This window comes from Podarcis liolepis (genome assembly GCF_965112155.1).
Source record: "Podarcis liolepis genome assembly, chromosome: 1".
In the NCBI taxonomy this organism is placed as follows: Eukaryota; Metazoa; Chordata; class Lepidosauria; order Squamata; family Lacertidae; genus Podarcis; species Podarcis liolepis.
Window position 1 is genome coordinate 17,065,034 of NC_139554.1, and position 21,643 is coordinate 17,086,676.

The 21,643-nt window shown below is 44.8% G+C and overlaps 1 protein-coding gene across 5 annotated transcripts in view; it reads right to left on the reverse strand.

The window, feature by feature from the left end:
- Positions 1-368: 368 nt before the first annotated feature.
- Positions 369-21,643, reverse strand: part of WDR25 (WD repeat domain 25) — a 99,151-nt gene continuing 77,876 nt past the window's right edge. For 4 of the 5 annotated variants that reach the window (XM_083518984.1, XM_083518985.1, XM_083518987.1 and 1 more), the window contains 3 exons: positions 12,772-12,942; positions 3,733-3,873; positions 369-3,336 (listed from right to left, as the gene is read on the reverse strand). In XM_083518984.1, the coding sequence (XP_083375110.1) occupies positions 3,115-3,336; positions 3,733-3,873; positions 12,772-12,942 (534 nt within the window). In that variant the 3' untranslated portion in view covers positions 369-3,114. Of the gene's footprint in view, positions 3,337-3,732; positions 3,874-7,663; positions 7,722-12,771; positions 12,943-21,643 lie in introns of all 5 variants that reach the window. The other variant, XM_083518986.1, reaches the window with a different exon arrangement.

A 21,643-nucleotide genomic window follows, 5' to 3' on the forward strand; every position in this document is an offset into this window, starting at 1 on the left:
CCTGAGCCCCATCCGCAAAATCCAGCAACTGATATTCAGAAGCATTCTGCCTTGGACAGTGGAGGCACAGGATAGGCATCATGTCTGGTAGCCACTGAAAGTCTTATCCTCATTCATTTGCCTACTCCTGTTTTAAGCAGAATTCCCTCTGTAGAGCAACTTGTCAGGTTATTTCTATCCTAATATTTAGGAAAACTGCAAGGGTTTTCCTTTCCTGTTTCATAAAACTTTTTTGTAGGTGGGCAGAGAAGGCAGTACTCGCTTTTTAATTGTGTTGGTTGTTTCTCTTAAGTTGCTTCTTTACTGTTTTAGACTTGTACTGTTTTAGACTTTGCTTCTGTTGCGCTTTACTTATTGTTTTATGGCTGCTAAGTGTTTTTACGATATACTGTAAGCGGCTCCGAGAGCTTTTTGGAAGCGTGTGACAGGAAAATAACATAACCTCAAAGAAAGAAAGAAAGAAAGAAAGAAAGAAAGAAAGAAAGAAAGAAACACCCCGTGTCAGCCATGTCCTTAACGTAACCTCTGTTCAATGGAAGTCCATGTCCTACAAAATGTAAGGAACTAAAAAGCTATTGTGTCAATAACTTTCATCACAGCTGTGCCCTGAAAAAAAAACTGATCAATAAAAACACCCAGTCAATGCAAAAAAAAAAGAGAGTAAATTGGTTTGCCAATGAATATGAGCATAGGAAACAAACAAGGAAGCAAGGATTGCCCTAGCTTACCTTCTTTGCCATTTTCTTTTTTTAAAAAAAAAGTTTTTATTTGACATTTTATAGTATCTTCATCGATTCCTTTATACATTTCAACATTTAACAATTTTCACCTCAGCACAGCATAAAACTATGCACTCTTATTTACACAGAATACATGTATACAAGCGCTTTTGGTCTGGCATGAAAGGTGTGTAGTACAAATGGCTGAGTTCTTACCCGCCATCTATGGCAGATCAATGCAAGTTCCGCTGGTTCTCATGCAAATCACTCTACACAAAAGCTGGCCTCTTGACATCTCTCGGTGATGGCTCACACCAGAGTGGCTGGGGACCGCCTCTCCTGGTATGTCCCACAGAGGAACTTACGCTCTGCAAATAAAAACATCTTGAAGGTCCCAGGCCTCAGAGAGGTTAGGCTGGCCTCAACTAGAGCCAGGGCTTTCTCGGCTGCGGCTCCAATCTGGTGGTACGCTCTGTCACAAGAGACTAGGGCCCTGCGGGACCTGATATCTTTCCACAGGGCCTGCAAGACAGAGCTGTTCCACCAGGCCTTTGGTCAGGGCGCAGCCTGACTCCCTCCTCTGGCAATCTGCACAGAATTTTGCTTAAAGGTTGCCATTAATTTGATTTTAATTAATTTTTAGAATGAGATGTTTTTAGAATGTTGGATTATTTGATTGTTGTTAGCCGCCCTGAGCCCTGCTTCGGCTGGGGAGGGCGGGATATAAATAAAATTTATTGTTGTTGTTGTTGTTGTTGTTGTTGTTGGAGGGGCATAATAATAATAATAATAATAATAATAATAATAATAATAATATAAAGCATTGCCTCGACCCTGGAGAAATGCCACAGCTGAAGACACATTTTCCACAATGCACAGAACACTGATGCTCAGCACACAGAATGAAAACATACTGGCTGAGACTTGTTAAATACATAAACATAACTGCATTTTAGGGCAAGAAGCCTATCCAGTATTGAACATCAGTGGCATGGAAACAGGGATCACGAACTTAAACTACTGTTTCCATTTTCCTTCCTACTGCCAGCTCTGCTATGACAATCTCTGTCTTATATGAAAGCTACAGTCTTAAAAGTGCAGCTCCTCTGTAGAAACTTCTGTTCATATGGAAGCGACTCGCATCCAAATCATACAGGCCCCAAACGCAATTTGTAAGTAGAACTCCCCGCAAGACCCTTAATGACAGTAACCTGTGCCAGAAAAGTCTCTGTGGTTGCATCGGCCACAGCGCTGAGCCCATTAGCATGACTTAGCCGAGGACTCAAAACAGGGCAACTCCTGCAAGGCCAAATCATGTACTGGTAAAGGGCTGGAACTGTTTTAAAGAGAAAAGGGCTGAGGTTCAGCTTTAGCTAAGCAGGAGAAAGAAAGAAAATCACCTCTAGTCTCTAGGACAGAAAAGGTTTAAAGGCTAAAGTGTAGATTCAACCAAGTTTAAAGAGGGTCACATTTCGATGCTCCCAGTGGGTCCTAACCTTGACTCTGAACCTTTCTTAATCACTTCTAGTCACAGGTTTTGTGCATTCTGTAGTGAGTCATGGCAGCTAGACTGTATAGACTTGGGGCTGCAGGCTAGTCACTCATTCGTTTTGGAAGCTCTTTCCCTCATTAACTATAGCAGCAAGAGGTGGAAACTAGTCACAGGCACAGGTTTAGTAGTATTCTGCAAGGAAACCACAGCTCTGTGAGCATCAAGACGCTGTAGAGCAATGGTTCCAAATGTGGACGTTAAGAGGCAAGAGGGTAGCAGGGAGGGGGGTGCTGGAGGCGTCAATTACTATCAGACTTTGAAAAGCTGGCACCATTAGATCAAGTTCACCAATTTTGTTGAATTAAATAGATTTAATCGGGTTTTGAATAAACATGCAATTCAGTGCTCCTGCTTCGAATTTCATTGTGTTAATATCTCCCTTAGTGGGTCATGCAAACCACTATTCTGAACAATGCGCTTTGTAGGGTAGGGTAGAGGGCATTGAGGATGAGTTTATGGAACCAGACAGGCTGTGCTCCCAAAATATTTGGGAATCACTGCCCTAGAGTATCACAGCTCCAGGCAAAGTATGAAAAAAACCAAGCTAAGCAAGTTGGGCACCTGTATGGTTGAGCCAGCAGCATTCTAGAGTAGGGTTTCGCAAACTTGGGTCGCTAGCTATTTTTGGGACTACAACTCCCATGACCCCTAGCTATCAGGACCAGTGGTCAGGGATGATGGGAATTGTAGTCCAAAAACAGCTAGAGACCCAAGTTTGGGAAACCCTGCTCTAGAGTAAACTTGGAAGCAAACTTCAAAACACAGGATATATATATATATATATATATATATATATATATATATATATATATATATATGTGATTTTTAAGATCACTGATATTATCATTGCCAGATGTTGATGACTCCATCCCAGCCACATGTAGCAAGGAGCGACGGAAGGACTGGATGGAAAGTTGCACACACGCAGGCCTGGCTTTGCGCGGACAGCGTGCGAATGATCCGAGCCGTGCGATAGTTGTAGAAAAACACTTTGCCCTCCGAACTCCCCGTGACGAGTAGCATTCCGTCGGGGGAAAACTCGCAGCCTATCGCAAATCCTTCAACCTGCAAGAATCCGGAATCGAAAGAGGTTAAATAAATCAAGATGTTAATTAAGGAAATGGGATATGATCTATAACCTCCCGAAATTTCATAGTGTAATAAGCATGTCAGTTTTTACCATAATGGCCTAATTGCTTCCCTAGGTGTTTATTAAGACAGCCCCATTAAGGACTTTACATTGTTAGCGGCAGCCGGTTTATACGTGACAAGGCTATTAGCAACTAATAACACTTGCAGGTATTTTAAGCTCTACTCGCTCCTCAGTTTAGTTCTAAATTAACTAAAATATAGAGAACAGGGTTGAAGTCGATTAATTTTTATCCCCGCTGTAAATCAGAAGCATAAGCAGGCATTTAAAAGGGCAAGATCTATTACGAGTTTGCCGAGAGGGGAGGATACCTTGTGCCCTTCGTATATCTTCTTTTTGTTCATTCTGTAGGGCCGCAGGCTAGAGAACAAGGCCAGGTAGTTGCCATTTGTCTGAGCGACGAATGCAGGCTCCTTGGGATGCGGTGCAAAACTGGGGCAGGTGTAACGTTCCTGTGTGGAGAATTGGGAAGAACGGCAGAAGGATAAAGCCTTGGCTCCAAATTCTAGTCCCAACATTGTACCAGGCCTATAATTGGGCCTGAGCAGAACAAACCATATAATCATAGAATCGTGATATTGCAGAGTTGGAAGGGATTGAGGTTGAATCCTGAAAAGACAAGAGGTACTGTTTTTGGGGGACAGGAGGCGGGCAGGTGTGGAGGATTCCCTGGTCCTGAATGGGGTAACTGCCCCTGAAGGACCAGGTGCGCAGCCTGGGAGTCATTTTGGACTCACAGCTGTCCATGGAGGCACAGGTTAAATCTGTGTCCAGGGCAGCTGTTTACCAGCTCCATCTGGTACGCAGGCTGAGACCCTATCTGCCTGCGGACTGCCTCGCCAGAGTGGTGCATGCTCTGGTTATCTCCCGCTTGGATTACTGCAATGCGCTCTACGTGGGGCTACCTTTGAAGGTGACCCAGAAACTACAACTAATCCAGAATGCGGCAGCTAGACTGGTGACTGGGAGCGGCCGCAGAGACCACATAACACCGGTCTTAAAAGACCTACATTGGCTCCCAGTACGTCTCCGAGCACAATTCAAAGTGTTGGTGCTGACCTTTAAAGCCCTAAACGGCCTCGGTCCAGTATATCTGAAGGAGTGTCTCCACCTCCATCGTTCTGCCCGGACACTGAGGTCCAGCGCCAAGGGCCTTCTGGCGGTTCCCTCACTGCGAGAAGCCAAGTTACAGGGAACCAGGCAGAGGGCCTTCTTGGTAGTGGCGCCCGCCCTGTGGAACGCCCTACCACCAGATGTCAAAGAGAATAACAACTACCAGGCTTTTAGAAGACATCTGAAGGCAGCCCTGTTTCGGGAAGCTTTTAACGTTTGATGTATTATAGTATTTTAATATTCTTTTGGAAGCCGCCCAGAGTGGCTGGGGAAGCCCAGCCAGATGGGCGGGGTATAAATAAATTATTATTATTATTATTATTATTATTATTATTATTATTATTATTATTATTATTATTATTATCCCGAGGGTCATCTAGTCCAACCCCAGCAATGCAGGAATCATTTGCCCAATGTGGGGCTTGAACCAAGAATCTCACGCTCTACCAACTGAGCTATCTACGTTCTTTCCTTGTTTTGACGCAGGTCCACTTCCCCAGCCTGTTTCGCCTGCATCTAATTTTCTATTGTAAGCTCCTCAGGGCAGGGGCCTGTCTTCTGTGGAATGCCGTGCATGGCGACGGCTACTATATAAACGTGAGAAGAGCTAAATGGAAAAAGGAAACCTGAAAATGATTTTCTGACAAACTCTCTGAGGGTTTTCTTTTCTGCCCTCTCCCCCAGCTGAACTGTTGGAGAAATGCGCCTTCTACCCGACAACACAGTGGAAAACCTGGGTGCAAATGTGGATCCAACCCAATTTACATATTGTTGACAGTAGTATCTGTGCCCTACTCCTCCCCACTGCTTCCTTCATCTGCCTGTATGAACAAGCAATAGAGTTTTGAGCAGAAAATAATAACCAGAAGACAAATTTCTGGGTATTTGCTGGGGTGTGTGTTTGTGTCCTGTTTACAAAACTACACTCTCCCAGAGCAAAATCCTCCAACCCCTGATTTCACCACCTACAAACTGAGTCGAGGAATTTGATCCAACCCTACAACAAGTAATAAATTTACGTTAGAAATGAACCGCGCAGTATTTATTTAGTTGGTGCTACGAAAAGGCACAGAGAAATCCCACATGTGTCGGAACAATCAGAAATCATTTCTATGATATGATTTAGCAGCAGCAGCAAAAATCAACCCTGCATGCAATTTGCTCTGCTCGCTTTGCTGCACAGCCGTATCGGAGTAATTTGTACGACTGACAATCGTGTCGCTTCAGGGAGACGGGACACGTGTTGCAAATTATTCCCTTTTAACAACGAAAGCAGCAAATGTTGATGGAGGAAATGAGAAGTGCTTCTTAATGGAAGACACAAGATTTACCCACTCTGGAAGAATGGCAGATGAAGGTGATTGATTACATGGAATTGGCAGAAATGACTGGCAGAATTCGAGACCAGGGAGAAGAGTCGGTGAAAGAAGACTGTAAGAAATTTAAAGACTATTTACAGAAATATTGTAAAATTAATGAATGCTAGAAGGATGTTGGATAGAAACTAAGTGGTTTCCAGCTGTAATGCTTTAAGAGATAGGAAAAAAGGTTTACAAAAGGGTAAAAGCTTAATGGTAAGGATTTGCTGAACTAACAAACTGAAGTGGAATACAAAAAAGGGAGGTACGAGGAGGTCCGGGGAAATAAGTGTAAGGAAGATATGCTATGGAAAATCAATGTGTTTTTTAACTGTTTTTATTTTGTATGTTTCTTTTTATTTTTCATTTTTACTGTTATACTTTAAAAACTTTAATAAATATCTTTTAAAAAAGAGAGAGAGAGAAGTGCTTCTTAAAAGAAAGTTGCGCTCCTGCAAAACAGGACTCAAGCAGCCCTTTCAGGACATCCCAGTGCAAGCCTCGTTTCCTTCGACCACTTGCTCACGCTGGAGCGTGACATCAACTTTTGTGACCATCTTTCCCAATTTCTCCATGTGATAGTGCGTAAAGACAAAATGCAGATCTTTCCAGGTGCTAATTTGGTGGAAATTGTTCTGCATTTATCCAACAGGAGTGTGGAGGAAGGAAATCCACATGACCATGGAGGACCATGGGCGTGGGCAGGATTTGTTTGGGGGGCAGGGATCTGCTGGGGGGGGAACCTCAATTAATTGAGTACTTTCAATGCTTTTCAATATATTTTGCAGATCTCCCGTGACCTCCTCAGTAATTTTCATTCCTTCTCATTGTGGTGCTCAGGCTGTGACTGATGATCAGCCCCCATACACATGAGCAGGGGTGTCAACTTGAATTAAATACTGAGGGGAGGGGCAGGTAAGCCCCCCCCCCAGCATAATCAATCACATGATGTGGCACATGCACACCATTTGAATGGCAATGCCCATCAACTTCCTCAAATATTTTATGGGTGGGGTTGGATCCTAGGAGTTGACTCCTATGCACAAGAGGGAGGTATCAGCAACCTAGAAGTAATGCGACATTTGCAGAAGTCCAAGGCGTAACTTCTTCACACAGCACATAGTTAAAATATGGCCACCAACATGAGCATTGCTTATTTCCCAAAGATTCCTCCCCGGAGCCAGTTTTTAGGAAGCCGCAACAGTGAAAGAGATTCACCACTTTTAATCTAAGCCGTTCCTCCCATAGGTAATACCTGAACTGTTTTTGTCTGAGGTTTTTACCATACCAGCTCTTAAACGATCTGAACCCAGACACTTACTGTTTCAATTGAATTAACCACTTCTTCTGGTGTATCAATAAAAAAATCCATATCTATCTATCTAGACATCATGGCTGGTAGAAGAAGAAGAAGAAGAAGAAGAAGAAGAAGAAGAAGAAGAAGAAGAAGAAGAAGAGGAGTTTGGATTTGATATCCCGCCTTTCACTCCCCTTCAGGAGTCTCAAAGCGGCTAACAATCTCCTTTCCCTTCCTCCCCCACAACAAACACTCTGTGAGGTGAGTGGGGCTGAGAGACTTCAAAGAAGTGTGACTGGCCCAAGGTCACCATTGGTAGCCATTGACAGCCTTATCCTATATAAAGGATGGATCAGGTCATTTGTTCCAGTGTAGAATGGACACGAGGCTCGGATGCAAAAGCCAGCTGTTTTAGAAAAGAGAGAAAGAAAGGCAAACCATGGAAGTTGTTTTGGCTCAATGAATGGTGTTTACCCTCGCTGAAAGTGGAAATTGACTTTTCAGTGTATTGGGAGTGCACGCAGCCTTCCATCTGAAAGATTAGAGATGGAAATTTATGAAACTAAAGGCATTTTTTAGGAGGTAATTGTTTACAAAAAAACAACCCCAAACCAACCCTCAATTTCACGCTAGCTCTAGAGAGCGCAGTAAACTGCCCCATTCAATAACACTCTCCTTTTTAACTCCCAAGGAAATCATTTTGTTTAAGCTTCTGAATACATCAGAACTGAGTGCTCTGCAGTTTCTTATTCACTGAAGCGCATTGCTTTTGAAGTGCAAATGACTAACCTACTATCACAATTTATGCACTGGATTGTGCATCTGCAAATCCGGACAAAGGCAATCACAGAAAGTTGGGAATGGGCAAGTTCTATTAAATCATCCACTCCATCTCTCCGCGAGGACAGAATTGTTCTTTTCAGAGATAAATGGATGCAAACTGACCCTGATTCTTTATGTTTTCAAAAGAGACTCGAGTTTCCGCAGACTTCCTACTATATGTGAAACGGATGGATTTATGTAGGAAACGCCTTTTAAAAATGGTGCAAAATCATTACACTGCACAAGATGGCGGTTCTAAAAGCAGCCAGCTTCATTCTTCAGGAAGTTGCAAGAAACTAACAACAGGGAGGTGTCTAACAACTTCCTGTTCCTAAAAAAGCAGGTGTAGGGAATCTGTTTCTCCTGTCAAGAGCCTCATTTCCACAAAATAATCTGTTAGGGCAGGCTTCCTCAAACTCGGCCCTACAGATGTTTTTGGCCTACAACTCCCATGATCCCTAGCTAGTCTCAAAACATCATAATTGATCACAAGACACACACACCATTTGAATGGCAATGCCCATCAACTTTGAGAGGGCATTGCCTCCTCAAATACTTTATGGAGGAAGTGAAGGGACCTTGACCCCTAGGAGTAGGTTCCTGTGGATTCAGCTAATGATTCCCATCTGTGGAAGCCTGACTTCCACCTTTGCAACAGGAAGCTTTCCCCCTCCTGTCCCCATGTGCACCCCCCCCAAATAGCCCTGCGGAGATTGGGAGAACCCCCCAGAACAGGGCGTGGGGAGAGGAGAGGGGCAATCATTCTGCCTGGCAAGCCGAAATGTCTGCCCTGATGGAACAAGACATAACACAACACAACACTCCCAGGGTACATATGGCTACACAACATCTATGATCCTTGTCCTCTCATTTTTAGTGGAGGTGCCTGAGTCCCTGATTCACAGGTGAATTTTAAATGCAATAGCAATAGCCTTGCAAGCCTGAAGCTTGCTCCTGTGTCCCTACACACCAAAGGAAAGTTATGAATCAGCTTTAGAGATATTTAGTATAAGGAGGATTTCTTCCTAGGAGGAACACAGGGACCTACCTTTTATCAGACTATTATGCTGTGAACCGCCCTGAGATCTACAGGTACAGGGAGGCATACAAATTTAATAAATAAATATTCGTCCAAAAAACTTCATCAAAGACTGGGGGAAATTTGTGGGTTATTTGAAAGGTTACCGTACACATGTAAGTTCGTTAGCAGGCTTAACTTAAACCAGACAGTTAAAATTAATGCTAAAGGAAAACTAGGGAGTAATTAATAATTGGAATAATGAAGGAAATGCAGCGTTACAAATCTTAAAAAAAAAGAAACCACAAAGGGGGGGGGAGGTAAAATAAACATATTTGCTGGGAAATATTGGATCTGTATTTTTGTCAAAATATTTTTGAAAAACTGAAAAACAAAATTTATTATAAATAAATATTTGCCCAACCAGCCCAGTACAGACTATTCTAAATGGGAATAGCACTATAGAGTCTCAGTTAGAGAGCCAGTGTGGTGTAGTGGTTAAGAGCGGTAGGCTCGTAATCTGGGTAACTGGGTTCGCATCTCCGCCCCTCCACATGCGGCTGCTGTGTGACCTTGGGCCAGTCACACTTCTCTGAAGACTCTCAGCCCCACTCACCTCACAAAGTGTTTGAGGAAGGGAAAGGAGAATGTTAGCCGCTTGGAGACTCCCCAGGGTAGTGATAAAGCGGGATATCAAATCCAAACTCTTCTTCTTATTATTATTAGTTCCCACTACCTGCTACCTAATTCCCTTTAACGTGCCTTGCCAGGGACTGAACCTAGGACCATCTACCTGCAAATTACGAGCTCTAACACTGACCCACAGTTCCTCCTGCCTGTGAATAGAAGACTGAACTTCTGCATCCTCTGCCCAAAACTGAGCAGTGTGACGAATAATATGTTTCATGATTTGACAGCTACAAGGAATCCGGTTGGAACTCAAGAATGTGCTAGAGAACCAATGGGGACTTGTGGACAGAGCGATGTGTCTGATGTTCCCGAGTTCCAATCCTACCTCAACCATAAAATAACGGTTGCGGCCAGGCAGAGAGCTGTCTGGTTACAAGCCCACGGAGTGAGAGGAATCAAGGACTAAATAATCAAGAGATTAGCATGCATGCGTGAATCAGCTCTTTGCTACATCACTAATCAGCCCAGGTTGACATTTCTAACGGTGCGCCACCATGCATATTTACTTCAGAAGCAAGTCCCACTGTGTTCAATGGGGGTTCACTCCCTGATGAGCATGCATAGTAAATGAAATATAAATATTCTTGAAACAAATGCATGAATAGTTCTCTGGTTCGTTTGACATTTATAATCAAAGAGTAAATTAAGGGCTGTTAAAGAAGCATAATTATTGTCTAAAATGTGCTTCGTACAAAAACAAAATAAAACAATGTAAAAAACGGCTTGAGTACAGAAGTGCTGGGCTGCAGCGTCAGTTGCAACCTTCCATTGTAAAGCAAATGTGATCAGTGTGTAGCAAAATGGAACCAAAAACAATTTAGATCAGGTGCTGCACAGACGGACTTACTTACCGTATTTTTTCCTCTATAAGACTCACTTTTTCCCTCCTAAAAAGTAAGGGGAAATGTGTGTGCATCTTATGGAGCGAATGCAGGCTGCACAGCTATCACAGAAGCCAGAACAGCAAGAGGGATTGCTGCTTTCACTGCGCAGCGATCCCTCTTGCTGTTCTGGCTTCTGAGATTCAGAATATTTTTTTTCTTGTTTTCCTCCTCCAAAAACTAGGTGTGTCTTGTGGTCTGGTGCGTCTTATAGAGCAAAAAAATACGGTAACTTAATAAGGCTCCAAGATGCTGTTGAGAAACGGGGCTCTTTCCAGGGTGACAAGAGTTTGGGAAGTTTACTTGGCACCAGTGGCGTAGCGTGGGTTGTCAGCACCCGGGGCAAGGCAAGTAATTTGCGCCCCCTAACCCGTGGATTTTAGCACTCGAGTCTCTTCCACGCCCCCCCCCCCCCAGATGTTGTGCCCGGTGCGGCAGGCCCCCCCTGCACCCCCCACGCTACGCCACTGCTTGGCACTGTGGAAAGTGGGAAGGTGATTATTGTTATCATTGCTAAGACTGCGCTACCTGGGCCTAACAATCTGAAGCTAGCAAGATACACAAACAATAGTCTGGAGTCACAATCCTCCGCCATAGCAGACTCCCGGGCAAGGTGCCATTTTTCAGGCAGCTTGCTGATCCAGAACTCAAGATGTAAAGCTATCAATTCAAGGATAATAACACCTTGAAGAAATTAATATTGTAGTGCTCTGACAAGAACTTGGGAGCAAATCCCACTGAACTTCATGAGGCCTACTTCCAACTATCCATGCAAAATAATGAAGGGTGCTCTGCTGTTTCTCCTGAGCTCTGCACCTACAGATTGCAGCACAATGGAGCAGAGTCCTGTTGGATGAAGGACAAAATAGTAATAATGCCAATACTAATAACAATTAGAAAGGGACACGGGTGGCGCTGTGGGTTAAACCACAGAGCCTAGGACTTGCTGATCAGAAGGTCAGCGGTTCGAATTCCCGCCACGGGGTGAGTTCCCGTTGCTCGGTCCCTGCCCCTGCCAACCTAGCACTTCGAAAGCACGTCAAAGTGCAAGTAGATAAATAGGTACTACTCTGGTGGGAACTTAAACGGCGTTTCCGTGCGCTGCTCTGGTTCGCCAGAAGCGGCTTAGTCATGCTGGCCACATGACCCAGAAGCTGTACGCCGGCTCCCTCGGCCAGTAAAGCGAGATGAGTGCCGCAACCCCAGAGTCGGCCACGACTGGACCTAATGGTCAGGGGTCCCTTTACCTAATAACAATTATTCGATTTCTTACCTGTCCTTTCTCATACGGTCCCAGAGTACAGTATTAAAAACAGTTTAAAATATATTACAAGCTCACGAATAGGATCAATCCTAATATTTATATATCTCTCACAAGGGTCAAAGGCCAGGGTAAAGAAATGCACCTTCAGCATACAAAGGAAACTCCACAATGAAAGGACCAGATGCGTTTCTGTGGGGAAGGAATTCTACAACTTTGGGGCTGCCACAGAAAAGGCCCTGTCCTGGGGCATCCATCCTCTCTGTAAAAGCACTCACAATACCTGAGAGTGGTGAAACTACTAATAGCCACCACGCCCCCTCTGCTGATCTTAACACCCAAGAAGGTCTGTAGTGAAGGAGGGAGTCATTCATATATTTTGGGCCTGAGTCATTTAGGGTTTTGAACGCTAATGTGAGCACCTTGAATTGGGTTCAGAAACGAACAGGCAACCAGTGCAGCTGTTTTAAAAAATTCCGGACCAGTTTCTGAGTTGCCTTCCAAGGGCAGCCCCACAGAGAGTGCATTGCACAGTCTAGAAATTAGTAGAGCAAGGAGTACAGTGGCCCAGTGATCTCTGTCCAACTTTGGCAAACCAGCCGTAGTTGGTAATTGGTTCTCCTAGCCACCAAGGTCACCTGAACCTTCAGCGACAATACTGGGATCCAAGACTACCCCCAAGCTATGGACCTGCTCCTTCCAAGGGACTGCAAACCCATCCAAAACAGTCCATCTTCCCACCTCCTAGTTCTGAGGATGAATCTTCAGCATCCTTTTGACTGGGGGAAGCAAATTTATTTCAGCGGCTTCCAGAGAAAAATTTGCTCTGGGCTTTTCTCTTTTCTTTTTTAACGGAATAGTGATTGAGCCATCGTAGAAGTAAATATAAAAAAGTAAATAAAAGTCTCACATGGTAGATTTGATTGGAGATCTTTGCAGCTGTGTGGAAATCCCAGGCAATGATGGTACGGTCAGCTGAATCTTGGCTTACTGCATCAGTGCTGGTAAGAAATTCTTTCCCTTCAGGGAGGAACATGATATCTAAGGTTTGCTGTACCGCAGCTTTGTAAACTTTTATTACCTGTGGTTTAAAAAAAAAAAGGATTAAAAACCATAAAACAACCGTTCTTCCGGTGGCTTCTCAAGACATATTGCCTTTCCAAGCAGAAGAAGGCTATTTTAATGCAAAACATTAGTGGGTCACAAGAAGAGGAGGGAGAATGTCCATTCAAGTTCAGGGGAAGAACTCAAGATGGAGGTGGGACCACATTGGCTTTTACATTTTTAGCATGCTTTCTAATCTCTGCACACATACCAAAACACTGTCATCTCTCACGGTTAAGGCTGCAGATATGCTATACATTTAAAGCACATGACTTTGCCCCAATGATTCCTACAATGCCCAACAGCCTTAAGTAACTACAGTTCCCATGATTCTTTGAGGGAAGTCATAGGCTCTAAATGCATAGTCACCTTTTTGGGTGAAAGCTGAGAAAACTATGCTGCTTTTGGAAGAGATATAGTTGGTGTAACCCATAGTTACGGTACTAGAACAATACTGGTTCTCAGTCAGGATACTATTAAAATGAGACAGCTGATTTCCACCATAACTTCCAAGGGATCACGCATGGCACGCAAAGCAATTAAAACTTCTTCTTTTTCAGTATCTGCATGCTAATAGTAAATTGATTTTTATTTCTGCAAAGAAATGATCACACATGGGTAACTCCCTGGGAAAGTCAAGGAGCATTACCAGAAGAGAACTTGTAAGCTACTGGCTGGGAAAATGACTGTCAAAATAAATAACAGTTTACATATTTTTAAAAAAGGTCTCCACCGCTAGCAGCAACTGCCCGGAGAATGAAAATTTTGGTTAGGGGTGGCCGGCAGGGAGGGAGGGAAGAGCTTGCAATCGGAAAATCTGCAGCAACATTTCTGAATTATTTAAAGTTGCACAAGGAACGCGTGGGCTTCTAGTGGGAGAGGGAGGGGCACTCTGACGAGCACGCAGTACAGGAAACGGTTGCCTGGCAACAAGACCCTTTGGAAGGGAAAGGAGTTAATATTGACAGTTGGAAAGATCAGAAGGGAGGAAAGCACAAAAGTGCAGAGAGCGCTAGACAGGCAGGCAGAGGGACAGAAGCTAATTAGTTGCAGACGGGGGACATGAAAGCAAAGGGAGAAGAAGCGAGAAAACAGTGGCTGGGAGTCTCAGAATAAGCATTTGTATTTTAATCTCTGATTAAGATGCTCCAAAACCGAAACGAAACAAAATACGTAATTAGGGCACTCAGAAACGCAGTGTTTACTTGAAAGCCCTGCAGAATGTGCCTCCGGATGTAAATATGTTGTACTTGCACCCGAGGAATGCCGCATGGATCTTTCCCCCTCTTGTTTCGAAGATGCTTAACACTGCATCATCAAGACAAAAGAGCTGTGAAAAATGAAAAATAAAAAACATAGAGAGGTAGGAAGAAACTAGACAGCAAGTTGCCTTTCTATTTGTGCTCTCTTGATTTTTGTCACCTCTTGGTTGGATTTTGGCCCCATTGGGAAAGTGGAACCTGATCATAGGAATGTATGAAACCACTTTTCTGTCAATCAAAGGGATGAGGAATATGCTGCCCTCCAGATATGGTTGGACTCCAGCCCCCTTCAGCCTCAACCAGCAGGGATGATGTGAGTTGTAGTCCAGCAAAATCTGGAAGGCCACAGGTAACCCATCCATGTTATCCCTGAGCCATTCCATTAGTCCAGTGTTTCTCATCAATCTTGGGCCCCTAGCTGTTGTTGGACTACAACTCCCATCATCCCCTGCTTGCAGGACCAGTGGTCAGGGATGATGGGAGTTGTAGTCCAACCACAGCTGCAGTAGTTCAGTGTTTCTAGCCCGGTAGCGTCTATTCCCCGATTGGGAATGGCTTTTAGATGGTCTTTCCTAGACCTGCCTGGAGATTCCAGGGATTGGACCTGAATGCAAACCATGTGCTCAGCACTAGTGACCTCCAGCTCTTTTCCAAGGAACCTTAAACATCTTCAGATGGTTTGTAATCCACCTCTGTGTCATGGTTCAGACAAGGACAAAACCACCTAAACAAGATGGGAACTGCATGGGAACACATTGTTCTCACCTAAACCGGGCCACGTTATACTTGCAGTATTGAACACACCAACTTCAAAAACATATAATATCCATTTCAGGAATCAGCCACTTGCAACGTGATCTGGGCTCACAATTCTGCAAAAGGCTGTACTCAGAACCCACCGAGATGCATGCCAAAGCCTGCTGGAACAACGACAATGCCTCAGTCATCTTGGCAGTAGAATCAAAGCTGAGGAGAGTCAAGAGGAAGAAGAAAATGGCAGGGAAGTATGGATCCGTCACCACAGCAACAGAGGCACTTCCTCTCCTTCCAGGAAGCCTGGATGTGTGCTAGGGGATCCAGGGCTTCCTCAGGCCTGTAGTTGGCTGTTCATCTCTCCAAATCTAAAGCTTGAAAACAGGATGTCAGGGAACTGACATCAGAGCGAGAGGCGAAGGGGAGGCTCCCAGATTCTGCGGGTGAAGGACCCAGCACCAGGGGGAGAAGCAGCTCGGTAGAGGAGGATGGAAATCAGTGCAACACCAGGGTTAAAGGGGAGCAAATGGGGGAAGCGGAGGGAGAGCTCCGGGATTCTTCTCTGGAGATTAGTGAGGAGAGCACAGGCCCTCCACTACCCACGCCCTCCCTGCGCAGAAGACTCCCGCGCAGTGAGAGAAGGAGGCGACTGGGAGTCAGACAGCTTTTATGCTGGAAAAGGTTTAAGAAACGCCCACAGACCGATTCTGCCAGCGACTGAGACAGCCACACGGAGGGGCTGTGCAGTCAGAACGGTTTAACCAAGGCAATTAAGCCTAGAGAGGCAGCAGTTTACGCACGAGTAACTCATACCCATTACACAAGGCTACCAGGCCTACAAGAAACAGCAAACTAAGAATGTCGGAAAACATTGCTTTAGTGCTAAGATACTTCACCAAATTTGTGCTCTGGTAGGTTTCTGAAAGAAAACACTGTTATTTAAACTCTGCACTTTTAAAATCCTGGCATACTTCAGTAAGCTCATCCATTTGGTAGAAGAGGAAAATGTGTTGTTGGTGGGTTTTTTTGCTTCTTTATATGAGCAGGTTTATTTCACACATACAAACAGGTTTTCGAAAGCCTGCTTACTGAAGTTCAATATTCCCGGACAATCACAAACGGCTTTCAGATAGAGGCACAACAGTGTCGGATGTTAACAAAAAAACAACAACCCAGTATTATGCTGGATTTTTTTTCTTACTTAAAGAGAGTTCAAAGCTGAAGGCTTACTTCAAAGAAGATCATTTGGCCACACAAGAGACTCGTCCACTTTTAATACTGTGAAAAGCATACATTGAGCTGGAGTCAAAAGCCGCTTCTGCACTGATGCGCTGCCTCCTTCGATATGCAGTTGTGAACTCCAGAAATGAGTGCAAGAAACCTGGACTCCACATTTTTGCAGCTTTGGACTCATTGCATGAGCAAGGCATAGCCGGACTATAAAGCATCAAGCCTGACCACACAGCAGTTTGAAGTTGCCCCACAGGCTTTCACAGGAAAATGCAGAGCACTTCGCTTCTGTTCATTCTCTCTCTCACACCCATATTTATGTTCTTGTTTGTAATATTTATTCGCTGCCCTTCAGCCAAAGGTCTCAGCAAGTCTTACAAATTAACTGATAGAAAGAATATAACAGTAAATATAGAAAAGTAGGTTCAGAGCAGAGCGCAGCAGAACAAAACACCAGCGTAAAAGTAAGTCACACACGCTAAAAGGCCTGGGCAAAGAACAAGGCTTTCCACTGGGAGCTGAAAAGAAAACAAAGATCATGCCAGATGATCTCTGGGGAGGGAATTTGAGAAGTGGGTGCCACAGCTGAAAAGGCCCTGTCTCCATATACCTTCCCTCTTATCATAGATGGCAGAGGGACCGAGAGCAAGGCCTCAGTGGCTGATCTCAAAATTACAGGTTAATGGAGGTCTAAAGCCAATCCTTCAGATACTCTGGTCCCATGTTATATAGGGCTCTTTAAGACAAAACCAGTCCCTTGAATTTTGCTTGGAAATTGTCTGGAAGCCTATGTATATTTACAAGACCTGATGGGATATGTTCTCCATGTCTGGTCTCTGTTAATAAGCATGCAGCTCTAATTGGCAATCCTCAAAGGCAGCCCCACATAGCGGGTATTGCAGTAATGTGAACCAGATCTACAGATAACTGCTACAAGGGCCCATGAGGGGTCACAGCAATAGTCAAGTGGATATGGGGCAAAAAACTGAAACAGAATCTTGACAAGGTGGCGGCTCTGTTGATCAGCTGTCCAGGGAGCTGTTTCAATCAGCTCCAGAAGGGACTCTACTTTCCATGCAAGATAAGGTGCACAGTTAGGGAGTGGTGTTGCACTTGTCTTTCTCTCTTGAGTTTCGAAAGGCATAAATGACCTTCTATCCGTAGAGCTTTATCCACCGACTGCACCCCTAGACAGCGACAGTCTAGCCACAGTTATCCATGCCTTGGTAACTTAAAGGCTCCATGGACTACCACAAAGAGTAAGATGGGGATGCCTTCGGAGACAGTTTGGAAGATAGTCCAGGGGTTATACAGAGATCCTTCGGCACCTTCACTGTACAGCTTCCAGAAAATGTTGAAAATGCACCTCTTTACCCTGGCTTTTGGCACTTGAGGTGCATGTTTTTAGGTCCTGCCTGTTTTTGTGGTTGTAAGCTGTTTTTAATATTGTGTTTTAATGTTGTGACCCGCCCTGTGACCTTAGGGCGATTTGCAGGCAATAAATAAATAGTACAGTGGTGCCTCGCAAGACGAAATTAATCCGTTCCGCGAGTCTCTTCGTCTAGCGGTTTTTTCGTCTTGCGAAGCAACCCTATTAGCGGCTTAGCGGATTAGCGCTATTAAAGGCTTAGCGGCTATTAAAGGCTTAGCGGCTTAGCGGCTAAAAGGCTATTAGCGGCTTAGAAAAAGGGGGGCGGGGAAAAATCGGAACACTCGCAAGACGTTTTCGTCTTGCGAAGCAAGCCCATAGGGGAATTCGTCTTGTGAAGCAGCTCAAAAACGGAAAACCCTTTCGTCTAGCGGGTTTTCCGTCTTGCGGGGCACCACTGTATTGACTATCAGTCTTTGTATTCCCTACCCCATTCCTTCACATGTAATTCTACACACACACACCACTGCCAGTAGTCTAACTTCAGACTGTATGTCAGGGAACTGCCATTGGCACAGGGGCAAGAAGGGAAGGAGTGGACGGATTACAGAGAGCTCCCAGGGATTGTGGGAAGCAGCACCTCCTCAGCGGAGGAAAGAAGCCACGCCTCTAGTGAGGAGGAGATGCAGGGAGGAGGGAGGTCCCCCGTTGCCCACGCCTTTCGTGCGCAGTAGGCTAAAGCGCCGAGAAGGGAGGCGTAGACTGGGGGTTAAGCGATTATTCTGCTGGGGAAGATTCAAGGACCACCCACTCTCAGATTCTGCCAATGAATGAGCGAGCCACGGAAGAGTGGTGCTCTGCATGGTGAAGGTTTATTTGGCACCAAAAACAAGGCCTTACAGCCGACCAGGAAGGCATTTGCCTGATTGCTCTCGAGCAACCCCCTGATACCCTTACACTGTACTTCTCTCTCTTCTCTTCATTGAGTTGAGCTGCCGTGCACATTGTTGCACTGTGTAAAATACATTGATCAGCACCAGCATTTCACACTCCCACCTATTGATCCAATAGAGCACATATACTCTTTCCAGTAGCCAGGCTGGCTCTTAAAATGAATGCTCTGCAGGTAGGAAAGACAGGTGCTTCCAGTGCCATAAGCCACATTGGTGCCACAAGGCAGGAATGTCTCTTCCATCTGAAGCAATAATAGTCCCTGGTGCAGTTTCAGCCACATCCTTGTGCTTAATTTCACCAGGTATCTTTTACGAATCCCCAAGTAGATTTAAAACAGATTTCAGCTGTGATAAAGCCCACTCTGATAAACTGAAACGGTTCTTGGTGACGAGCCAAAAAAAAAAAAAAGGCATTCAAATGTTTAACTCTCTTTTTTTCAAAAAGATAAGTACACCCTCAAGAAGCTTTGCTGTAGAAAAGAAAGCAATGAAAGTGTTCTTTATCCGCCACCATCTCTTATACAGGCAGAAGAATCTCTCGGTTGGTTTTCGTAGCTGCTGAATTATCCTATGAATGGCAAGCCTGGTATGCAGAGAACTCAATTTACATGCATTTCATATAGAACCATTTTCCGGGGTTTCAACAGGGTTAAATATCTGGCAATGGGTATATTAAGCCATAAAAACAGAATCCCCAAGACTTCTCCAATATCTGTGATCTTGGTATTTTTAGCTGGCACAATACAATTCTGCAATGCTTCGGAAGTTCACTGTGAAAACATGGTTCGCCACCAGCAAACTGAGGGAAGGGAGGGGGAAGTATGGTTTAAAAGGTGACCGGCCACAAAGGTAGGGAGCCGCAGGCCCAGGGGGCAAATGTCAGAAGCCAGGCTCCTGGGACCCTCCATAGGTTATGCCTCTACCTTGATCATAGGTAAAGGTAAAGGGACCCCTGACCATTAGGTCCAGTTGTGGATGACTCTGGGGTTGCGGCGCTCATCTCGCTTTATTGGCCGAGGGAGCCGGCGTACAGCTTCCGGGTCATGTGGCCAGCATGACTAAGCCGCTTCTGGTGAACCAGAGCAGCACACAGAAACACCATTTACCTTCCCACCAGAGTGGTACCTATTTATCTACTTGCACTTTGAAGTGCTTTCGAACTGCTAGGTTGGGACCGAGCAACAGGAGCTCACCCCATCACGGGGATTCGAACCGCCAACCTTCTGATCGGCAAGCCCAAGAGGTTCAGTGGTTTAACCCACAGCGCCACCCGCGTCCCTTACCTTGTCATACCCCTGCTCTAAATCCTCCTTGTGTGTTGGAATGGAATGTGTCCCTGAATTATGGTATTACTGCTTGCTTTCCTGCCTGGAGGATACATTTACTTCTGCTAAATGAGTCAGCATAGCCACTGGAGGGACATGGAAAACTGTGCCCTGAGCTTTTTAGACTCATCAACCCATGTACTATCGAAACCCAAGGGGCACATTGGTTGCCAGATATGGTGGCATTATTTTCAGCTCTCCAACCCCACTATGCTAACTCAACCATCCTGTGGCTCCTAGACTTCCCACTTATTTTCAAGCTTATCTTCACATGGATGAGGATTTGAAACATGCTTAATTGTCTGAAAAAAACAAAAGCCAAGATTGTTGTCAGAGGACTGCCATCGGAACAGGGAAGGGAGGCAGAGGGGCTGTTGGGACACAGGGAACCTCCAAAAATGTTGCGAAGCAGTTCCTCTTCCTGTGGTGGGGAAAGCCACACTTCCAGTGGGGAAGAAGGAGAGGGACCAGAGGATGCTGCTGGGAGCCCCAGTGCCGCACCTTGCAAGCCGGCCAGGAGGGAAACACACCTCTTCCGTTGCCCACCTTGCGCAGAGGGGTAAAACGCAAAGAAGGAAGGAAACGGCTGGGGGTGACTAAGTTCTTATGTTGGGGGAGGACCCGGAAACGACCACTCCCGGATTCTGCTAGCGACTGAGGCAGACATGAACTTGTGGTTCTGCACTGTAAATAGTTTTGCACCAAAATAAAACCTGTAAAAGACAGGTCAGAGTCCTGCCTGGTTACTCAAAAGCAACCACCATTGCCATCTGACAATTGTCATGAAACTGACACCTATGGCTAATGACTCTTGCGGGATCCTGGCATTAAGCGAATGGGTTTTGCCAAGGCCTGGCAAAGATAACCAATGCATGTGCCACAATTAGAAAGGAAGAGGGTTGGGGAAAACTGCCTCGCCCACATCAGCTGCTCTTCTCAGCTGAATGACAAGTGGAAAGACTTAGAAGTGCAATTTAAGACAAAATAAGATCAAAGCTGCAGCAAGTATATAAGAGGGAATAAATGCCATGGATCTTAAGAATGAACTGAGAAGAAAGCACTGTCTAAAATACATGCGCTGTACGGATAGGCAGTTTGCATGCATCACGATGACAAGGCAACTGGGCAGTGAGTCCCTAGCCCACTTTTTCCAACTTAAGGATAAACTGAGCACACTGGAGACAAAATTATGATACGCCAGACAGAACATCCCCCCTCCTTATCTCATATGTGACCATAAGGATACATGAATGGAAAAAGAGGAAATTGTGCTTGCCGCTTTGCACAAACAATCTTGATATAAAGATGGGAAATGGAAGAAAACAGATCCATACTGAACTACCCTAAGCTGGAAATTACTCCCCAATGATTTATGACCAGTCAAAGACACTAAAGGTAAACTAGTGTAAAAAGTTGGTTGGATTCTTTAACAGGAACTTTCCTACAACTTTTTTTATATATAAAAGTGTTATTAGGCCAAAATGGAGGCTTGCAGCCAACTAGTGAAAAGAGCAGCACACACACACGCACACACACACACACAAACCTGTAGGAGAAAAAGAGATGAATCTCAAAATTGTACCAATGTATACAATGGACTTTAATAATAAAGTGTCAACAACTCTTAATCTGCTAGAGCAGCCTTCATGAACCTGGTGCCCTACAGAGTACAACTCCAATCAGCCCCAGCTAATAATACCACCTACAAATGCACACAGCGATGATGGAAAAGTTTGATTTTGCCTGCATTTTAATGAGGAACAACCCAATTTGCACTTCTCAAACT